General features: G+C 40.4%; 1 protein-coding gene across 2 annotated transcripts in view; it reads right to left on the reverse strand.

Moving 5' to 3' along the window:
* LOC111529480 (CTD small phosphatase-like protein 2) overlaps positions 1 to 21811 on the reverse strand; it is a 110279-nt gene that overhangs the window by 50902 nt on the left and 37566 nt on the right. For both annotated transcript variants that reach the window (XM_023196350.2, XM_023196353.3), the window contains exon 2: positions 19771 to 19980. In XM_023196350.2, coding sequence (XP_023052118.1) covers positions 19771 to 19956 — 186 coding nt within the window. In that variant the 5' untranslated portion in view covers positions 19957 to 19980. The remainder of the gene's footprint in view (positions 1 to 19770; positions 19981 to 21811) is intronic.

Consider the following 21811-nt stretch of genomic DNA (forward strand, 5'->3'; position numbering starts at 1 on the left):
AAATAAAGACTACACTACAAGGGGCCCGAGAGAGTAAACAAAGATTATACCTTTAAAAGAAAGAGGGTAAAATTTTGTTCTTTTGAAAGCCAGGGTCTCATTAAGTTGCCCAAAATGGTCTCAAATTCCCAGGATCAAGCAATCCTCCCACCTCAGCCTCCTGAGTAGCCAGGACTATAGCTGTTGGCCCCTACACAAGGCAAGGGAGAAAACTGTTTTTTTGTTTGTTTGTTTGTTTGTTTTAAAGAAATGAAGACAGACATAAAAAGAAATGAAGAAAATGTAAAAGCCAGGAGTGGCATGTCAATTCAAGACACGTTTTATTATTTTTATTTCTTTTTGAGACAGAGTCTCACTCTGCCACCTAGGCTAGAGTGCAGTCAATGGCTCGGCCTCCTGGGTTCAAGCAATTCTCCTGCCTCAGCCTCCCAAGTAGCTGGGATTACAGATGCCTGCCACCACACCCAGCTAATTTTTGTATTATTAGTAGAGACAGAGTTTTGCCGTGTTGGTCAGGCTGGTCTTGAACTCCTGACCTGAAGTGATCTGCCTGCCTTGGCCTCCCAAAGTTCTGGGATTACAGGCCTGAGCCACCACGCCCAGCTCAATGTAAGACATATTCTAAATTTAACAACTTAAAAAAAGAAGAAAAATTATATTATAAAACATTTGACAGAAACATTTTTCATGTTGAAAGAAAATAGAATAACATTTAATGTAACCAAGAAAAAATGTGAGTTAAGGATTTTATATCCAGCAAAATTGATTTTTAAGCAGATAGGGCACTGTTATCAACATGCAAAAGCTCAGAATATGGTTCCCATGAGTCTTTGTCTTCTCAGACAGAGTTTTGCTCTTCTCGCCCAGGCTGAAGTGCAGTGGCACAATCTCAGCTCACTGCAACTTCCACCTCCTGGGTTCAAGAGATTTTCCTGCCTCAGCCTCCAGAGTAGCTGGGATTACAGGGGCCTGCCACCACGCCAGGAAAATTTTTGTATTCTTTTTTTCAGTAGAGACGGGGTTTCACCATATTGGCCAGGCTGGTCTCAAACTCCTGACCTCAGGTGATCTGCCAGCCTCAGGCTCCCAAAAGTGCTGGGATTACAGGCATCAGCCACCGCACTCAGCCCCATCAATCTTTTCCAAGGAATTCACTACAAAAATGAGCTTCAGACAATGAAGCTAAGACTAAGCATAAACATTAAGCACATCAAATGGATGGAGAACCTGTAGAACTAAGACAAATTTGAACGAAGGATAGCATGTAATGAGTATGTGCTCAAAAAATGTACATATTAAACTAAGAAAATTGGTGAGAGATACATACTAAATGAAGTTCTGCAGGCATCCGATAAACAGTACCAGATAAAATCCTAAATGCATTAAGGAGTGAACACTATAATGGAAAATATGTGAATACATAGAAAAGGTCTTTATGTTAAGTACTTTTTTTTTCTTAGACTAAGTTTCGCTCTTGTTGCCTAGGCTGGAGTGCAATGGCACAATCTTGGCTCACTGCAATCTCCGCCTCCCAGGTTCAAGCCATTCTCCTGCCTCAGCCTCCCAAGTAGCTGGGCTTACAGGCAAGTGCCATCATGCCCAGCTAATTTTTTGTATTTTTAGTAGAGACAGGGTTTCTCCATGTTGGTCAGGCTGGTCTCGAACTCCCAACCTCAGGTGATGTGCCCATTGTGGCCTCTCAAAGTGGTGGGATTACAGGCATGAGCCACCGTGCCTGGCAAATACTTTTTTTTTTTTTTTAAAGACAGGGTCTTGCCCTGTCACCAAGGCTGGAGTGCAATGGCTCAATCTTAGCTAACTGCAGCCCCAACCTCCCAGGCTCAAGTCATTCTTCCACCTTAGCCTCCCAAGTAGCTGGGACTACAGGCACACACCACCAAGTCCAGCTAATTAAAAACAATCTTTTTTTTTTTTTTTTTTTAGGATGGAGTCTCGCTCTGTCATCCAGGCTGGAGTACAGTGGTGGAATCTTAGCTCACTGCCAGCTACGCCTCCTGGGTTCACGCCATTCTCCTGCCTCAGCCTCCTGAGTAGCTAGGACTACAGGCACCCACCACCACGCCAGGCTAATGTTTTGTATTTTTAGTAGAGACGGGGTTTCACCATGTTAGCCAGGATGGTCTTGATCTCCTGACCTCGTGATCCGCCCGCCTTGGCCTCCCAAAGTGCTGTGATTACAGGCATGAGCCACCGTGCCCGGCAAAAAACAAAATTTTTTTGTAGAGACGGGGTTTTGCTATGTTGCTCAGGCTCGTCTGGAACTCCTGAGATCAAGTGATCCACCCACCTTGGCCTCCCAAAGTGCTGGGATCACAGGTATGAGCCACCTGCGCCTGGCCCCCTTTCCCCCGCTTTTTATTAAAGACAGGGTCTTGCTCTGTCACTCAGGCTACAGTGTAGTGGCACAATCTCACCTCACTGCAGCCTTTGTCTCCTGGGATCAAGTGATCCTCCCACCTCAGCCTCTGAAGTAGCTGGGACAACAGGTGTGTAGCACCACACTCAACTAATTTGTTTTTTCAAATTTTTTGAAAAGACGAGGTCTCACTATGTTGCCCAGGTTGGTCTCGAAAGCCTGGGCTCAAGCGATCCTTTCACCACAGCCTTCCAATCCCAGGATTAAAGGCGTAAGCCACGGTGCCCAACCTTGTGTGGGGCACTTCTACTGTGCTCTTACTAATTATCTAGTTATACCTGCTATAATCTCTGTAACTTCATTATGATTTAGTAAATTATTATTTTGCAATTTCAAAATTTTTCTATATAAAGTAATGCATCACGTAACAACTGGAATATGTTTTGAGAAAAGAATCTTTAGCTATTCCATCACTGTACAATCATACCGTGTACTTACACAAACCAAGATGATATTGTCTACCATACACCTATTGCTCCTAGGCAACCCACCTGCTCAGCATGCTACCGTACTTAATACTGTAGGGAATTATAACAAAATGTTAAGTACTCATGTACCTAAACACAGAAAAAAGTACAGTAAAAATATGGTATTATAACCTTATGAGACCATAAGGTGGTCCATGCTGACCTAAACATCATTACGTGGCACATGACTGTATATATACACATATGTGAAAACACAGGAAGAGTATTCTTCTGGTTTTGCTTTGCAATAATATATTTATTTAAAATACATTTATTTCTAAATTTTAAGTTTTACATAAAAGTTATTTCAGAATTTAGTAATATTTTAAAATAAAATTTGTGGCTGGGCACAGTGGCTTACGCCTGTAATCCCAACACTTTGGAAGGCCAAGGTGGGTGGATCACAAGGTCAGGAGATCAAGGCCATCCTGGCTAACACGATGAAACACCATCTCTACTAAAAAATACCAAAAATTAGCTGGGCATGGTGGCAGGTGCCTGCAGTCCCAGCTACTCTCGGGAGGCTGAGGCAGGAGAATGGCGTGAACCCAGGAGGCAGAGCTGGCAGTGAGCCGAGATCATATCACTGCACTCCAGCCTGGGCGACAGAACAAAGACTCCGTCTCAAAAAATAATAATAATAATAAAAAGTAACTTTTTAATACTTAATAATGAACCATTAGATAAAAACAGGGAGGTTAGAAGAGCTGTGATTTCAATCCATTGCTGCACTGCTGAAAAATAAGAAACTGACATATCAGGATTCTCTGACTCACAAAGCAGTAAATCTATTCCAGAGACTCTAGATGCAATTGTAAATAAAAAATGAAAGCATGATAAAGATATCTTCCTTTTGGCCTCATAAGGTTGTCTTATTACATCTTACGTAATAAAACATACTTAAATAGATGAGACATATTTAAATGGTGACAATTTAGTATACTGTCATTTGAGAATCACTCAGAGTTTTTTAAAAAGGAATTTAGTATTTTAAATATATACATAATGAGTTCTTTAAAAGCAAAAACTGGTTACAGTTTTTCAAACTAAAAATGAAAAAGCCTCTGAAGAATCTTAAAGAGTAAGTTATCATACTGCATTGGTTGAAAAGGGGTAAACAATATCAGAGAGAGAAATCTTTGCATAGTAGATAGTGCTGAAAGTCTGCTAGATAAAAAGTCAATAAAAGAAACATGCCCTCCCACTTTCCAATGCTAAGTTAAATCCACTGAATGAAATATTTATCTGCAAACATAAAAAAGTAAGTATTATCTAGTATGTAGAGAATTGTACTTCTGTGCCTTATTAATGTGGCCGGATTTGGTATCTTGCCTGCATGTATTTATTTGATACCAACACCAACTAATTATCAAAGATTTTTGTTACTGTGAATGCATGGTAACAAACACAAGTGGTGAATCTATTGATTGACTGATTGATTGTCTTTCAGTCCATTCTGGAACAACTTGTGTTAACATTTGTGCTAGCTATGCAAGAGCAACGGTGTATATAGTAACTGGCACCTTAAGACAAATCAAGCCGGGCGCGGTGGCTCAAGCCTGTAATCCCAGCACTTTGGGAGGCCGAGACGGGCGGATCACGAGGTCAGGAGATCGAGACCATCCTGGCTAACACGGTGAAACCCCGTCTCTACTAAAAAATACAAAAAACTAGCCGGGTGAGGTGGCGGGCGCCTGTAGTCCCAGCTACTCCGGAGGCTGAGGCGGGAGAATGGTGTAAACCCGGGAGGCGGAGCTTGCAGTGAGCTGAGATCCCGCCACTGCACTCCAGCCCGGGAGACAGAGCAAGACTCCGTCTCACAAAAAAAAAAAATAAAAAAAAAAGACAAATCAAGGCACTGAAACCCAATAGTCACTGTATTCTTTTTTTTTTTTTTTTGAGATGGAGTCATCCAGGCTGGAGTGCAATGGCACGATCCTGGCTCACAGCAACCTCCACCTCCCAGGTTGAAGCAATTCTCCTGCCTCAGCCTCCCAAGTAGCTGGGATGACAGGCATGTGCCACCATGCCTTGTTAATTTTTATATTTTTAGTAGAGGTGGAGTTTCACTATGTTGGCCAGGCTGGTCTCGATCTCTTGACCTCAGGTGATCTGCCTGCCTCAGCCTCCCAAAGTGCTGGAATTACAGGCGTGAGCCACCAAGCACGGCCCACTGTATTCTTTATTGCCACGCTTAGCAAGTTGGGAAAGCCAGTTCCTCTTAAGAAAGTTCTCTCTTCTTTTTTAAAACAAAGACTGGAGGCTGGAGGGCAGTGGTGTGATCTCAGCTTACTGCAACCTCCGCCTCCCAGGTTCAAGCGATCGCCCACCTCAGCCTCCTGAGTAGCAGGGACTACAGATGTGTGCCACCATGCCCAGTTAATTTTTTGTATTTTAGTAGAGATAGGGTTTCACCATGTTGCCCAAGCTGGTCTTGAACTTCTGAGCTCAGGCAATCCATCCTCTGCCCTCCTCGGCCTCCCAAAGTGCTAGGATTACAGGCGTGAGCCACCACACCCAGCCTCAAGAAAGTTCTTGCTGAAGCCGTAAAACTGTTAAATTTAGGTCTTTATACATGGCTCACTCCTGCACTTTGGGAGGGCGAGGCAGGTAGCCTGCCTGAGCCCAGAAGTTGGAGACTAGCCTGCGCAACATGATGAAACCCCATCTCTTATAAAATACAAAAATTAACCAGTTGTGGTGATGCAAACCTGTAGTCCCAGCTAGCTGAGGCGTGAGGATCACCTGAGCCTGGGAAATGGAAGTTAAAATAATGCAAGTTAAAAACAATAAGATACTCTACCCCTGCAGAAAGACTAAAATTAAAAAGACTGACAATATCAAATACTGGTAAGAATGTAAGCAAGGGAAACTGTTTGAAACTGCTAAATGGAATGTTAGATGGTGAAACAGCTGGGCAGTTTCTCAAAAGTTAAAAAGTGTCTTCAACAAATGGTGTTGGGACTTAATGAAAATGAACATGCAAAATAATGAAGATGACTCCTCACCTCACACCATCTATAAACATTAACTCAAATGTATCAAAGAGCTAAAAGTATAAAACTCATATAAGAAAATCTAGGGATAAATCTTTGTCACCTTGATTTTGCCAATAGTTTCTCAGATATAACACCAAAGGCACAAGCAACAAAATAAAAAATAAACAAAGTGGACTTCATCAAAATTTAAAAGTTCTGTGTTTCAGAAGGGGTCCACAGAACAGATGAAAACATCTGCATATCTCTGAAAAGGGACTTGTATCTAGATTATATCAAGAACTTTTGGCTGGGTGTGGTGGCTCACACCTGTAATCCCAGCACTGTGGGAGGTCAAGGAGGGCCTATCTCTTAAGCCCAGGAGTTTGATACCAGCCTGGGCAACATGGTGAAATCCTGTCTCTACCAAAAATACAAAAATTAGGTCTGGCGTGGTGACTCAAACCTGTAATCCCAGCACTTTGGAAGGCCAAGGCAGGCAGATCACCTGAGGTCAGGAATTTGAGATCAGCCTGGGCAACATGGTGAAACCCCGTCTCCATTAAAAATACAAAAAATGAGCCAGGCGTGGTGGCGGCGCCTATGGTCCCAGCTACTCGGGAGGCTGAGGCAGGAGAATGGCGGGAACCCGGGAGGCGGAGCTTGCTGTGAGCCAAGATGGCGCCGCTCGCTCCAGCCTGGGCCACAGAGCCAGACTGTTGTCTCAAAAATAAAAATAAAAATAAAAAATAACATAACATAACATAACATAAAATAAAATAGTTGGACGTGGTGGCACGTGCCTGTAATCCCAGGTACTCAGGGGGCTGAGGCAGGGGAATCGCTTGAACACAGGATGTAGAAGTTGCAGTGAACAGCGATTGCGCCACTGCACTCCAGCCTGGGTGACAAAGTGAGACTTTATCTCCAAAAGGGGGCGGGGGAATTAGCTGGGTGTAGTGGAATATGCCTGTAGTCTCAGCTACTCAGGAGGGTGAGGTGGAAGTATCACTAGAGCCCAGGAAGCAGAGGTTGCAATGAACCAAGATCATGCAAAAACAAACAAACCAAAAAAAAAAAAAAAAAAAAAAACACCTCTTACAACTCAATAATAAAAATAATAAAATTAAAATACCAGACATTTCTCTAAAGAAGATATGTAAATGGCCAAGATGCACATTAAAAAGATGTTCAATACCATCAGTCATTAGGGAAATGCAAATCGAAACGACATACTGCTTCACACTCACCAGGATGGCTATAATAAAAAAGACAAAAAATTTCAAGTGTTGATTGTCCTCAAGACAACTGGAATCCTCGTATTTTGCTAGTGGGACTGTAAAATGGTGCAACCACTTTGGAAAACAGTCTGGCAGTTCCTTAAAAAGCTAAACACAAAGTTATCGTATAATCCAGCAATTCAAGCTCCTACCCAAGACAATCGAAAATAGATGTCCATACAAAAATGTATACATGAATGTTCACAGCATTCTTCATATAGTCAAAATATGAAAACAACCCAAATGTTCATTAATTGATAAATGGATAATCAAATTGTGGTATAGCCATACAACAGAGTATTACTTGGCAATAAAAAGGAAATATTGATATAATTAATACATGCCACAACATGGATGTACTTTGTTTTTTCTTTTTTCTTTTGAGACAGAGTCTCGCTCTGTCGCCCAGGCTGGAGTGCAATGGCTGGATCTCAGCTCACTGCAAGCTCCGCCTCCCAGGTTTACGCCATTCTCCTGCCTCAGCCTCCCGAGTAGCTGGGACTACAGGCGCCCGCCACCTCGCCCGGCTAGTTTTTTGTATTCTTTAGTAGAGACGGGGTTTCACCGTGTTAGCCAGGATGGTCTCGATCTCCTGACCTTGTGATCCGCCTGTCTCGGCCTCCCAAAGTGCTGGGATTACAGGCTTGAGCCACCGCGCCCGGCCTTTTTTAAAATTTTTATTCAATGTCCTAGGACACAGCCCCAGGAGATCCTGAGAACAAACACACCATGGATGCACTTTGAAAACATGCTAAGTGAAAGAAGCCAGACATAATAGACTATGGTTTCATTTACATGAAATGTCCAAAATACAGTGAAATCCATAGAGACAGGAAGCAGATTAGTGACTGCTTAGGGCTAGAGAGGAACGGGGAATTTAGGAACTAGGTCTCTTCTGAGGGTGATGAAAATATTTTAAAGTTGAGGCAATGGTTGCACAATTCTGTGCATGTACTAAAAGCTACTGAATGTATACTTTAAATGAATGAATGAATTATACTACTATACAACATAATGCTGTGCCTATACTTTACTATATTATATATTTAAAGTTTTCTAAGACAGTAGATCATAATAATAAAGGAGCAGGGTAAACTCTGGTAGGTGACAGATACGTTTATGGCCTTGATGATGCTGATGGTTTCACAGGAATATACTTATCCCCAAACTCATAGAGCTGTATACATTAAGTGAATACAGCTTTTTATATCAAAAAACAATAAGTAAATAAAAGCTTCTACATTCCAAAAAAATGGGTTAATTTTCTGGGTATGTAAATTATATCTCAATAAAGCTGCTACAAAGAAGTTAAGCATACATCTTATGATCCAGCAATATCTATCTTATTTATCCCAATATCTGTAACTTTATTTATAATAGCCAAAAAACAGAAACAACTTAAATAGACAAATTGTGGTAGACTCACACACAGGAATACTACTCCGGGAGCAGAGGGGAAGGAATAAACTATAGATACATGTGGTAACGCAGAAGAAACCAAAAACTGTATGTTGTGTGTGTGAAGGAAGCAAGATACACTGATTATAATCCTATGAAACTCTATCTATAATGACAGAAAGATCAGTGGTTGTCTCAGGTGATGTTGGATATAAAATAAGGATACTTTTTGGTCATGTGCATAACTGTCAGAATTCAAGAAAACATACATTTTGAACAGGTGTATTTTATTGGGTTTAAGGTTGTTTATTGAGAAGTCAATATAGGAGGATAAATAAAATTCTAAAAAATAGATAGTTCACCCAAATGACAGGAAAAGAAAAGAGAAACAAAAGATGGGACAAATCCAGAATACACAGTAAGATAGAAGACTTTAAACTCAAACATATTAATAATTACATTAAATATAAAAAGACAAAATATGCCAATGTAGGTCGGGCACAGTGGCTCATGCCTATAATCCCAGCGCTTTAGGAGGCCAAGGCAGGTGGATAGTCTACAGTCAGGAGTTCAAGACCAGTCTGGCCAACATGGTAAAACACTGTCTCTACTAAAAACATAAAAATTAGCTGGGTGTGGTGGCAGGCGCCTGTAATCCCAGCTACTAGGGAGGCTGAGGTAGAATTGCTCGAATCCAGGAGGCGGAGGTTGCAGTGAGCCAAGATTGCACAACTGCACTCCAGTGAGGGCGACAGAGCGAGACTCTGCCTTTAAAAAAAAAAAAAGCCAACGTAAATATATATGTACACAGGTTTTATAAAGGCTGGAAAAAGATATATCATGCAAATACTAAGTAAGAAAACTGTCTGGCTCTATCAATATTAAAATAAACTTCAAGGCCAGGCACAGTGGCTCACGCCTGTAATCCCAGCACTTAGGGAGGCCGAGGCGGGCAGATCACAAGGTCAGGAGATCGAGACCATCCTGGCTAACATGGTGAAACCCTGTCTCTAATTAAAAAAAAAAAAAAAACAAAAAATTAGCCGGGCATGGTGGTGGGCGCCTGTATTCCCAGCTACTCTGAAGGCTGAGGCAGGAGAATGGCCTGAACCCGGGAGGCGGAGCTTGCAGTGCGCCAAGATCGCACCACTGCACCTCCAGCCTGGGCGGCAAGCGAGACTCTGTCTCAAAAAAAATAAAAAGTAAGCCGGGCGCAGTGGCTCAAGCCTGTAATCCCAGCACTTTGGGAGGCCGAGATGGGCGGATCACAAGGTCAGGAGATCAAGACCATCCTGACTAACCCGGTGAAACCCCGTCTCTACTAAAAAAAATACAAAAAAAACTAGCCGGGCGAGGTGGCGGGCGCCTATAGTCCCAGCTACTCCGGAGGCTGAGGCAGGAGAATGGCGTGAACCCAGGAGGCGGAGCTTGCAGTGAGCTGAGATCCGGCCACTGCACTCCAGTCCGGGCCACACAGCGAGACTCCGCCTCAAAAAAATAAATAAATAAATAAATAAAATAAAATAAAATAAAATAAACTTCAAGACTGATATTACTAGAGAGAATGAGACATATCACAATGTTAACAAGTCATACAATTATAAATACATGAAGCTTCAACATACATGAAGCAAATATTGACAGGTAAGCGAAGTAGACAAATGCATAAAAATAGGTGATTTTAACATTCTTCTCTTAATAACCAATAAAACAAGCACATTAAATAAATAAGACAATTATGCAGTTGCCATTCTTTTGTTTCTTTACTTCCTTAATAAACTTGCTTTCACTTTAAAAGAAGATATAGAAAATTAGAATATTATCAACCAATTGGATCTAATTGATATTTATAGAATACTGCACTGAACAACTCCAAAATACACATATATTCCCAAATACATATAGAACATTCAACAAGATAGACTACATGCTAGTAAGTACCAAAAATTACCCAAGAAATCAAATTATACAGAGTATATTAATATTCTTGAATCAAAATGAATAATCCATGGGTCAAAACAAATCACAAGAAAAATAAAATAATAAAAAATAATGTATCAAAATGTATGGCATACAGAGAAAGGAGTACTTTAAAATTCATACCTTTAAATACCTGTATTAGAAAAAAAGAAAAGTGTAAAATTAATGTTCTAACCAAGGAACTAGCAAGCTACAGCCATAGGCAAAATTCAGCACACTAATTGTTTCACATGGGCAAGAAAGTAAAAACCTTTTTTTTTGTACTTATAAATAGTTGGAGGAAAATATATATATAAAAAAAATTTCATGGCATACGAAAACTAGTCCTCCCTTAATGCTCATGTGATACCTTTCAAAACCCTCCAGTGGTTGCCTGAAATCACAGATAGTACCAAACACTATATATACTATGTTTTCCTCCATATATACACACCTATGATAAACCCTGAATTATAAATTAGACACAGTAAGAGATTACCAATAAAACAGAACAATTATCAGCATCACTAGTCTTATTCTCTGGGGCCATTATTAAGTAAAATAAGGATTAACTGAATACAAACAGCCTGGTATCTATACAGCTGATCTGATATAAAAAAGAAAGCTACTAAGTGACTAACAGGAGTACAGCATATACATATGGATACTTGGGCAAAGGGATGATTAATGTCCCAGTTGGGATGGAGCAGGAATGATGCAAGATTTTACCATGCTACTCAGAAAGGTGTCTAATTTAAAACTTATTAATTATTTCTGAAATTTTCCATTTAATATTTTCAGACGCTGGTGACCACAGGTAACTAAAACTACGGAAAGCAAAGCCAAAGATAGGGGGAACTACTGTACCAGTGTCCAAAGCCATGTTCATTCATTTATGTAGCTGTCTACAGTGGCAGTTGAATAGTAGCTGCAGCAGAGACAGTATTGTCCACAAAGCCTAAAATATTTCTTACTTGAAATGTTTACAGAAAAATTTTACTCATATCTGATTTAAGCTCTCATTTCTAGAAGCTACAAAAGTAAAAATCAGACTGAAAACAGAAAATATTGAAAATAGTGGAAATCAATTAAACAGAATCAACAGTTAATATTAAAAATCCCTTTGAACAAATAATGAAATTGATAAACCCAAGCAAGACTCACCAAAATAAAGATCAATAATAAATTATCTAGATCAGGAATGAAAAGAGGAGTACCATTACAAATCCTATAGACAGTATTAAATTAATAAGTACCGACAAAATATGATGTCAAATAAATCAACAACCTAAATTCCTTGAAAACATGTATGACTAAAACAAACAAGAAAGAGAAAAGTTAAATAATCTGATCTATGTTAGAGAAACTAAATTACAGTAAAAGATATCCCACAAATTCCAGTTACATTTTAGAAATCCCACTCCACAATTCACCAGTGAATTCTGCCAAATATTTAAGAATGAAATAATACCAATCAAACACAAGCTTTCAGAAAAGAGGAGGAACAGTCCTCAACTTGTTTTATGGCACCAGCTTAATCTTAATCCCAAAATTTAAAAACATTACAAATCAAGACAAAACTACAGAACAAGATCCTCCATGAATACAGACATAAAAATTATTTTTAAAAAAATCCCCAGTAAATCAACTCCAAGTTATGATTTTCCATTAAAAAAAATTTTATGTACTACTCTACATTAAAAGAATAAGAGGGGCCTGCCACAGTGGCTCACATCTGTTATGCCGGCACTTTGGAAGGCCAAGGTGAGTAGATCACTTGAAGTCAGGAGTTCAAGACCAGCCTGGTCAACATGGTAAAACCCCATCTCTATTAAAAACACAATTAGCCGGGCATGGTGCCACGTGCCTGTAACCCCAGTTACTTGGGAGGCCAAGGCAGGAGAACTGCTTGAACCCGGGAGGTGGAGGTTGTGGTGGGCTGAGATCACACCACTGTACTCCAGCCTGGGCAAGAGAATCAGACTCCACCTCAAACAAACAAACAAACAAACAAACAAACAAACAAATAAATAAAAGAGGATCTGAAGCCAAAAAGCCTTTAACAAAACTCAACAACATAATAAAAACACTTCACAAATAGGAATGGAATAGAACTTTCACAAACTAATAAAAGATAACTAAAAAAAAATCTAGCTAACATCATGCCTAATGGTAAAACAAATTCTCTTCCCCTAAGGTCAAGGCAAGGGCATTGGCTCTCACTGATTCTACTCAGCATGGTACTACAGATCCTAACCAATGTAATAAGTGAAGAAAAAAATAAGTCCCAGTGATGAGAAAGGGTAAGCAAAACTCTCATTATCTGGCATATGACATAATTATTTACACATAAAACAAGACAGAACCCTAGTTCCTTTAGTGGAGAACAGTATTTAGAAACCAAGATCTGGGTGCTATGTGCACACAGTTCAGCAGACAGAGCAAGGAAACAGAATCATGTGCCACACAATGTTTATGATCCTTAACTATAACAGCATTTAGTTAAGAATAGAGGAAAAGGTCATTTTGTTACGGGGAAAACGCTGGAAATACCGTATTTGGAAAAATATAGAGATTCATGGTAGAAAACAAATATATTTCAGTTGTGAGGCCTTCAATTATGTATTAGAAATCTCATTGTGCTAAAAAGCAGAAAGGCTGCACATGAACAATTCCTGAATAATCTTGCTGATAATTTCATACATCTGAAGTCTTCGAATCACAAATCTATATTTGAAAGAGACCAAAGATTTCGTACACACTGAATTGTGTCACCCCAAAATTTTATGTTGAAGCCCTAACCCGAATACTTCAGATTGTGGCCATATTTGAAGACAGGGCCTTTAAAAAGGTAATTAAAAGGGTTTTCTTGGCCAGGTGTGGTAGCTCACGCCTGTAATCCCAGCACTTTGGGAGGCCGAGGCGGGCAGATCACTTAAGGTCAGGAGTTCAAGACCAGCCTGGGCAACATGGTGAAACCCCATCTCTACTGAAAATACAAAATGTAGCCGGATGTGGTGGCACACGCCTGTAATTCCAGCTATCCAGGAGGCTGAGGCACGAGAAATCACTTGAATTCACGACACAGAGGTTGCAATGAGCTGATGGTGCCACTGCATTCCAGCCTGGGTGACAGAGTGAGACTCTGTCTTACATACACACACAAAAAAAGGAGGAGGATTTCTTCAGGTGGCCCCTAAAGAAGTATGACCAGTGTTCATAAAGATGCAGACACAGACCATACACAGACCAAAGACTGACCGACCGTATGAGGGGCAGCCATCTATAAGTCAAGAACAGAGATGTAAGAAGGAAGCATGTTGGCCAACATCTTGTTCTTGGACTTCTAGACAGTGTCCAGCCACTTTGACAGAGAATAATAAAGGAGAAAGAATACAGATTATCAGTTAAATACATCTGGGTTTAAATCCTAGCAGTGTCACTTATTGGAGGTGCAGTAGTATATAGTGGTTAGGAGTGTAGGTAAACTAGGCTCCAGCATTGCCGCTTAAAACTAAGCAACTGTGCACAAGTTATTATTTAACTTCCTGGCCGGGCGCGGTAGCTCAAGCCTGTAATCTCAGTACTTTGGGAGGCCGAGACGGGCGGATCACGAGGTCAGGAGATCGAGGCCATCCTGGCTAACATGGTGAAACCCCGTCTCTACTAAAAAATACAAAAAAACTAGCTGGGCGTGGTGGCAAGCGTCTGTAGTCCCAGCTACACGGGAGGCTGAGGCAGGAGAATGGCGTAAACCTGGGAGACGGAGCTTGCAGTGAGCTGAGATCCGGCCACTGCACTCCAGCCCGGGCCACAGAGCAAGACTCCGTCTCAAAAAACAAAAAAAGAAATTATTATTTAACTTCCTTGTGCCTCAATTTCCTCGTTTGTAATATAAAAGTAACAGCTATCTCATACAGTTTGTAAGACTTAAATTATTACACTTTATTATTTATTTATTTATTTATTTTTTGAGACGGAGTCTCGCTTTGTTGCCCAGGCTGGAGTGCAGTAGCGCGATCTTGGCTCACTGCAAACTTCACCTCCCGGGTTCACGCCATTCTCCTGCCTCAGCCTCCCAAGTAGCTGGGACTACAGGTGCCCGCCACCACGCCCAACTAATTTTTTGTATTTGTAGTAAAGACGGGGTTTCACCGTGTTAGCCAGGATGGTCTCAATCCCCTGACGTCGTGATCCGCCCGCCTCGGCCTCCCAAAGTGCCAGGATTACAGGCATGAGCCACCACGTCCGGCCAAATTATTACACTTTAAACACTGAGGACAGTGCTTGGCAAATAGTAACTGCTCAATAACTATAAGTAAGAGTTGTTGCAGGCATAATGGCACACGCCTGTAGTCCCAGCTACTTGGGAAGCTGAGACAGGAGAATCGCTTGAACCCAGGAGGTGGAAGTTGCAGTGAGCCGAGATCACACCATTGCATTCCAGCCTGGGCAAGTTAAGAGTGAAACTGCGTCTCAAAAAAAAAAAAAAAGCAAAAGCTGTCGTATTGGTCTTCAATATTATTTTTTAACCTGGATAGGTTATTATTATAATTATTGTTACTATTGACAGTTCAAGTTAGCTAAATTCATTAAGTCTCAGTTGTTCTTATCTATAAAACATCAAAAGATGGTTAATATTCAATAGGTTTTAGCTGTGAACTCCTACCCAAATTTTGAAAAAGACAATGATGCTGTATTTAAGATACATACATAAGCAAGCATTGTCTAGATGCCCAACACAATTTTAGAATACGTGATGACGACATTGTAGATAAGAAAGCAACAATAATTAAAAGCCATATAAGCTCATTAAGACTAATATGTGACAAATTAACCTTATTATTTCTCCTAACACAGGATTAGTTGTCTGGGAAAAGACAACTGTGGTTTCACTCTGATTTCAGTAAAGCATTCAAATATTAATTTCAATAATAATCTTATAGAATACGATTTTTTAAAATCTGAGTTCAGTTACAGCACAATAAAGTGAATTTGTAGCTGTATGAAAAACCTTACCCAAAAACGTAATTAATAAATAAGACAGCCCAGTACAGTGGCTCACGTCTGTAATTCCAGCAATTTGGGAGGCCGAGGTGGGGAGATCACTTGTGGTCAGGAGTTGAAGACCTGCCTGGCCAACATGGCAAAATCTCGTCTCTACCAAAAATATAAAAATCAGCCAGGTATGGTGGCAGGCGTCTGTAGTCCCAGCTACTCAGGAGGCTGAGGCAGAAAAATCACTCGTACCCGAGAGGTGGAGGTTGCAGTGAGCCGACATTGTGCCACTGCATCTCTTAATGTAACATCTTTGAGTAATGAGGCATTAACGAAAGATCTTAGACTTAGTTAAAACAAAAAAAGAAACTTGGACAAACATTTCTATAGAAAAATCCTCCTGAGTGGCTGGGTACAATGGCTCACACCCGTAATCCCAGTACTTTGGCAGGTTGAAGCGGGCGATCACTTGAGGCCAGAAGTTCAAGACCAGCCTGGGCAACATGGTGAAACCCCATCTCTACAAAAATACAAAAATTAGCTGGGCATGGTGGCACGCACTACTTGGGAGGCTGAGAAAAGAGGATTGCTTGAACCTGAAAGGCAGAGGTTGCAGTGAGCTGAGATCATGCCACTGCACTCCAACTTGGGCAAGGCTGGAGACCTTTTTTTTTTTTAATTTTTTTGAGACTCCGTCTCAAAAAAAAGTCCTGAGTGTTCTAGTTCAAGGGTTCCCAGCCCCTGGGCCATGGAATGGTACCAATCCATGGCCTGTTAGGAATGAGGCCACAGAGAAGGAGGTGAGCAGTGAACCAGCAGGCACTACTGCCTAAGCCCTATCTCCTGTCAGATCAGCAGCAGCAAATTCTCATAGGAGCACGAACTCTAGTGTGAATTGTGCATACGAGTGATCTACATTGTATGTTCCTTATGAGAATCTAATGCCTGATGATCTGATGTGGATTAATTTCATCCCAAAACCATTAACCAAACCCCACCCCAGCTGACCTGGTCCCTGGAAAAACTGTCTTCCCTGAAACCAGCTGCTGGTGCCAAAACGACTGGAGACTGCTGTTCTAGTAGACATGAGCCAAAATTTGCTGACCAACAGAGATTAAGCTACTAAAGAAGGAAACAAAGTATAATTTAACATAAAACCACATTAACAGAAACAATCCAGCCAGGCGTAGTGGCTCACACTTTGAGAGGTCCAGGCAGGCAAACAGCTTGAGACCAGGAGTTTGTGACCAGCCTGGACAACATGGTGAAGCCTTGCCTCTACTAAAAAATACAAGGAATTAGCCAGACATACTGGCAAAAGCCTGTAGTTCCAGCTACTCGGGACGCTGAAATGGGAGCATCACCTGAGCCGGGAAGTCAAGGCTGCAGTGACCTGTGACTGCACAACTGTACTCTAGCCTGGGCAATAGGAGTGAAAGAAACAATTCACTGTCAAAAGAAGTATGCCGATCCTTGAACAAGCTGGGTTTGAACTGTATTGTTCCATGAATACACAAATTTTCTGCCACCTCTGCAACAGAAAGACCAACCCCTCCTCTTCCTCAGCCCAGAAGATAATGAGGATGAAGATCTTTTTTTTTTTTTGAGACGGAGTCTTGCTCTGTGGCCCAGGCTGGAGTGCAGTGGCCGGATCTCAGCTCACTGCAAGCTCCGCCTCCCGGGTTCACGCCATTCTCCTGCCTCAGCCTCCCGAGTAGCTGGGACTACAGGCGACCACCACCTCACTCGGCTAGTTTTTTGTATTTTTTAGTAGAGACGGGGTTTCACCGTGTTAGCCAGGGTCGTCTCGATCTCCTGACCTCGTGATCCGCCCGTCTCGGCCTCCCAAAGTGCTGGGATTACAGGCTTGAGCCACCGCGCCCGGCCGGATGAAGATCTTTATAATGATCTACTTCCACTTAAATAGTAAACACATTTTCTCTTCCTTATGATTTTCTTAATAACATTTTCTTTTTTTCTAGCTTACTTTATTGTAAGAATACAGTATAAAGCCAGGTGAGATGGCTCACACCTGTAATACCAACACTTTGGCAGGCCAAGTTGGGATGACTGCTTTGAGGTCAAGAGTTCAAGACCAGCATGGGCAAGATAAATGTGACCTAGTCTCTTAAAAAAAAAAAAAAAAAAAAAAGGAGGGAGAGAAATTTTAAAAATAGCTGGGCGTGGTGGTACATGCCTATAGTCCTAGCTACTCAGGAAGCTGAGATGGGAGGATCAACTGAGCTCAGGAGTTCAAGGCTGCAGTGAGCTATGACAGTATTACTGCACTCCAGCCTGGGTAAGATACAGTAAGAACCTATCCAAAAAAATAGAATACAGTATAGAATACACATAACATACAAAATACGTGTTGAATGATTGTTTATGTTATTGGTAAAGTTCTGGTCAACAGGAGGTTATTAGTGTTAAGTTTTTGGAGAGTCAAAAGTTATATGTGGATTTCAACCACATGGGAGGGTCAGCATCCCTAAAATCCACATTGTTGAAGGGTCAACTATAAATATGAATAAAATTCTGAAGACACAACAAAAACCTATCTTCACTTCTGGTTTTTATCTTTCATGAATAATAGATAAACCAAGATGATGATAAATATCATATAATGTCAATAAGGAAAACTAGAAATAGCTGTCCTGTACTGACTGAAGGTTTGTACTTGCACATGTAAGGGAACACAGTATCTGTTTTCAAGTGGAAAAAATACAAAAAAGTAACATGAGAAAGCAAAAACATAAGGAGGCACTTTATGACAACTAGAGCTGCTCAGAAGAATGAAGTAATAATATGTAGCAAGGTTCCCATCAACAGAGGCTGATGACAACCCATTAGGAATTCATAGAGATGGAACTTTGGGTTTCTGGAAGCTACTTCATCTTTGTTATATGATAATACTAGAGTATTTTCTCAGTTTACATAAATTCAGAGACTTTTTAAAATTTCTAATTACTTAAAATTAACAAAGAAATTATAGTACTAGAAACAAACAAAAACAAAAAATAAAACCACCAAAACAAAAATTAAAACCCTATGCAAACCAAGAATACTTCCAAATCTTGCCTAGTGACTCACAGTAATTAGGCTTTGTTAATTCTATTACAACAAAATCTATTCCTATGAACAAGTCAACTAGTAATTTATTTTTCTGCTTAAGAAAGTAATAAACTTCCATTATAATGAAAAATTTACCATGTAAATAATTATTCCAAGAAAGAATACAAAAATAGTAAAGTCATAAAAAAAATCTACACACAGTAATACTATACATTGATAGAGTGCATTAAAATTGATCAAACTGAGGCCAGGCGCAGTAGCTCATGCCTGTAATCCCAGCACTTTGGGAGGCTGAGGCGGATGAATTACAAGGTCAGGAGATCGAGACCATCCTGGCCAACATGGTGAAACCCCATCTCTACTAAAAATACAAAAACTAGCTGGTGTGGTGGCACGCGCCTGTTGTCTCAGCTTTTCGGGAGGCTGAGGCAGGAGAATCACTTGAACCCAGGAGGTGGAGGCTGCAGTGAGCAGAGATCACGCCACTGCACTCCAGCCTGGAGACAGAGCAAGACTCTGTCTCAAAATAAATAAATAAATAAATACAAAATAAAGTTGATCAAACTGCTTTTCTACCTGTTGTACCATCTAATCTGAAAACAACTCTGAGACAGACAAAGCAGTTGGTATCAGTGCCATTTTACTATCTCTTCCTGAGGCTCAGGGGGGTAAATGACTCTCTCTTTAGGTCTCTTTAGGTCAATCAAGTTGGTCCAGAATATGAATCTGGAGTACAAAACTCCTGGTCAGTGTCCATTCTCTCTTTTAGTAATGTTCTTTTCTCTTTTAATGAAGCAATACATCTTCATCATACAAATGTTAGAACTCGAACAGATGAGAGACATCACCTCCCTAGACAGTGAATATTAACAAGAAACTTTAACTTTTCTTTGAAAGAAAATGAAAGTAAAAGAAACAACTCAAGTAAAAGAACAAGGAAAAATTTATTTTGCTACCCACAATACTATGTTGAAAAAGCAGAAGGCTAAGTGGATTAGTTCAGTGGAACAAATAATGTTCTTCTTAAATTGCCATTAAATATTCTGCACATAAAACTCTTAGAAGTAAAATTAACACCAACACGTAGATTTTGGTGCACTATCAGATTTCCCCTCTATGCATGCTTAGAGAAAATATCATATTTCCACTTTTAATGATATGAAAGTATATGGTAAAATCATTACCTTAGGTGTGCTTCCTTTAATAAATTTTTTAATTGAAGACAACAAGCCGGTTTCATTCTTTGATGGTTTTTCTCCTCCTGAAGGCAGGCTATCATCAACCTCTGAATATTTCCTCTTTGCTCTGGCAGTGCGTTGTGTTTGGATTTGATTTGACTGCTGAGAAGCTTTCCGAGTTCTCAGCCTCATCTTTTATGGGTGCCACATGTAAAACTGTAAGATTAAAAATAATAAATGTAATAAAAACATTAAAAGTTAATAAATTCAATCTTCTCTACCCAAATGTGACCAGCTTATATAATAAAAATATCTTGGCTAAAAAAACAAAAGTCCTAGACTCTAGGAGATTGCAGTAAGAAACTAACATTTTAAGTGAAAGGCATTATGCTTTATACTTTATTTATATTATCCCGAGTAACCTTCCCAACAACCTCTGAAATACTATAACATATCCTATGATCTAAAGTAAGGGTAACACCAAAGAGTGTGCATACTCTTTACATAATACTATACTGCCTGCCAACGTTACTATTTGTTTAATCATTGATTCGACAAATATTTATTGCATACTTAGTCACATTCAAGGCACTGGGCCAGGTAAGCATTGAGTAAATAGTAAACAAGGAAGGGTTTTGCTTTTCTGGAACTCACCAGGTAGTGGAAAAGTAATGTCAGCCAATGAATGAATGAATTCCATGAGCACAATTCTAATAATTGACAATCACATAAGTGTAACAACAGAATTTGGATCATTTTGAGAGTCCTATCTTACCATATTTAATGATATTTTTAAAACGATTCACATCAGAAAGAAAACATAAGGCTATTTATTCAAACTCTCTCGTTTTATAGGTAAGACAATTAATTGCTGGCAAAATTGTCCCAACACTTAGAATTAAAGACATAACTGAATTAGCATCTGTGAAACAGAATACAAAGAATACTAAAAGAAGAATTAAGAGATATGAATATTAATCCTACTCCAATCATGGCTAATCTGTAGTCACTTAGTTACGTTTTATCAAATGTACAAAAAATATATTTACCTTACCATCCTGAGGCTCAAAATGAAAAAAGGATTAGGAAAGGCTATAATGTGCAAAGGACAATAAAGCTATTCACTACAGTGAATACATTCACAGAACACACTAACTCCATAAGCACTCTAAAATCTAAAGGTACAGAAATTCCTGGCAGAGATTAGAGTCTCAGAAATTGTTTTTATTAACTCAACAAAACAATCATAGAAAAAAAAAGAAACTTTTTTAAAATTAGAAACTACAGGCGGGGCACAGTGGCTCACACCTGTAACCCCAGCACTTTGGGAGGCCAAGGCAGGTGGCTCACCTGAGGTCAGGAGTTCGAGACTAGCCTGGCCAGCACGGAGAAACCCTGTCTCTATTAAAAATACAAAAATTAGGTGGGCGTGGTGGCCCGCACCTGTAATCCCAGCTACTCCAAAGGCTGAGGGAGGAGAATTGCTTGAACGCGGAAGGCAGAGGTTGCAGTGAGGAGAGATCGCGCCATAGCACTCCAGCCTAGGCGACAAGAGCAAAACTCCATCTTAGAAGTAAAAAAAAAAAAAAAAAAAGTAGAAACTGTGTCTCTGTGTGTATATCTACCTCAAATGTTTGTGTTCCCCACCCCCGCCCCGCCAAAATTCATGTTGATACCTAATCCCTAATGTGATGGTGTTTGGAGGTGAGGCCGTTGTGAGGTGATTAGGTCATGAGGGCAGAGCCCGAATGAACTAATTAGTGCCCCTATAAAAGAGGCCCCAGAGAGATGCCTAGCCCCTTCCACTATGACATTACAGTAAGAAGACAGTGATCCAGTGAAACCCCGTCTCTACTAAAAAATACCAAAAAAAACTAGCTGGGCGAGGTGGCGGGCGCCTGTAGTCCCAGCTACTCGGGAGGCTGAGGCAGGAGAATGGCGTAAACCCGGGAGGCGGAGCTTGCAGTAAGCTGAGATCCGGCCACTGCACTCCAGCCTGGGCAACAGAGCGAGACTCCATCTCAAAAAAAAAAAAAAAAAAAGAAGA

The sequence above is a fragment of the Piliocolobus tephrosceles genome, unplaced genomic scaffold, assembly GCF_002776525.5.
Source record: "Piliocolobus tephrosceles isolate RC106 unplaced genomic scaffold, ASM277652v3 unscaffolded_109, whole genome shotgun sequence".
NCBI classification, from domain to species: domain Eukaryota; kingdom Metazoa; phylum Chordata; class Mammalia; order Primates; family Cercopithecidae; genus Piliocolobus; species Piliocolobus tephrosceles.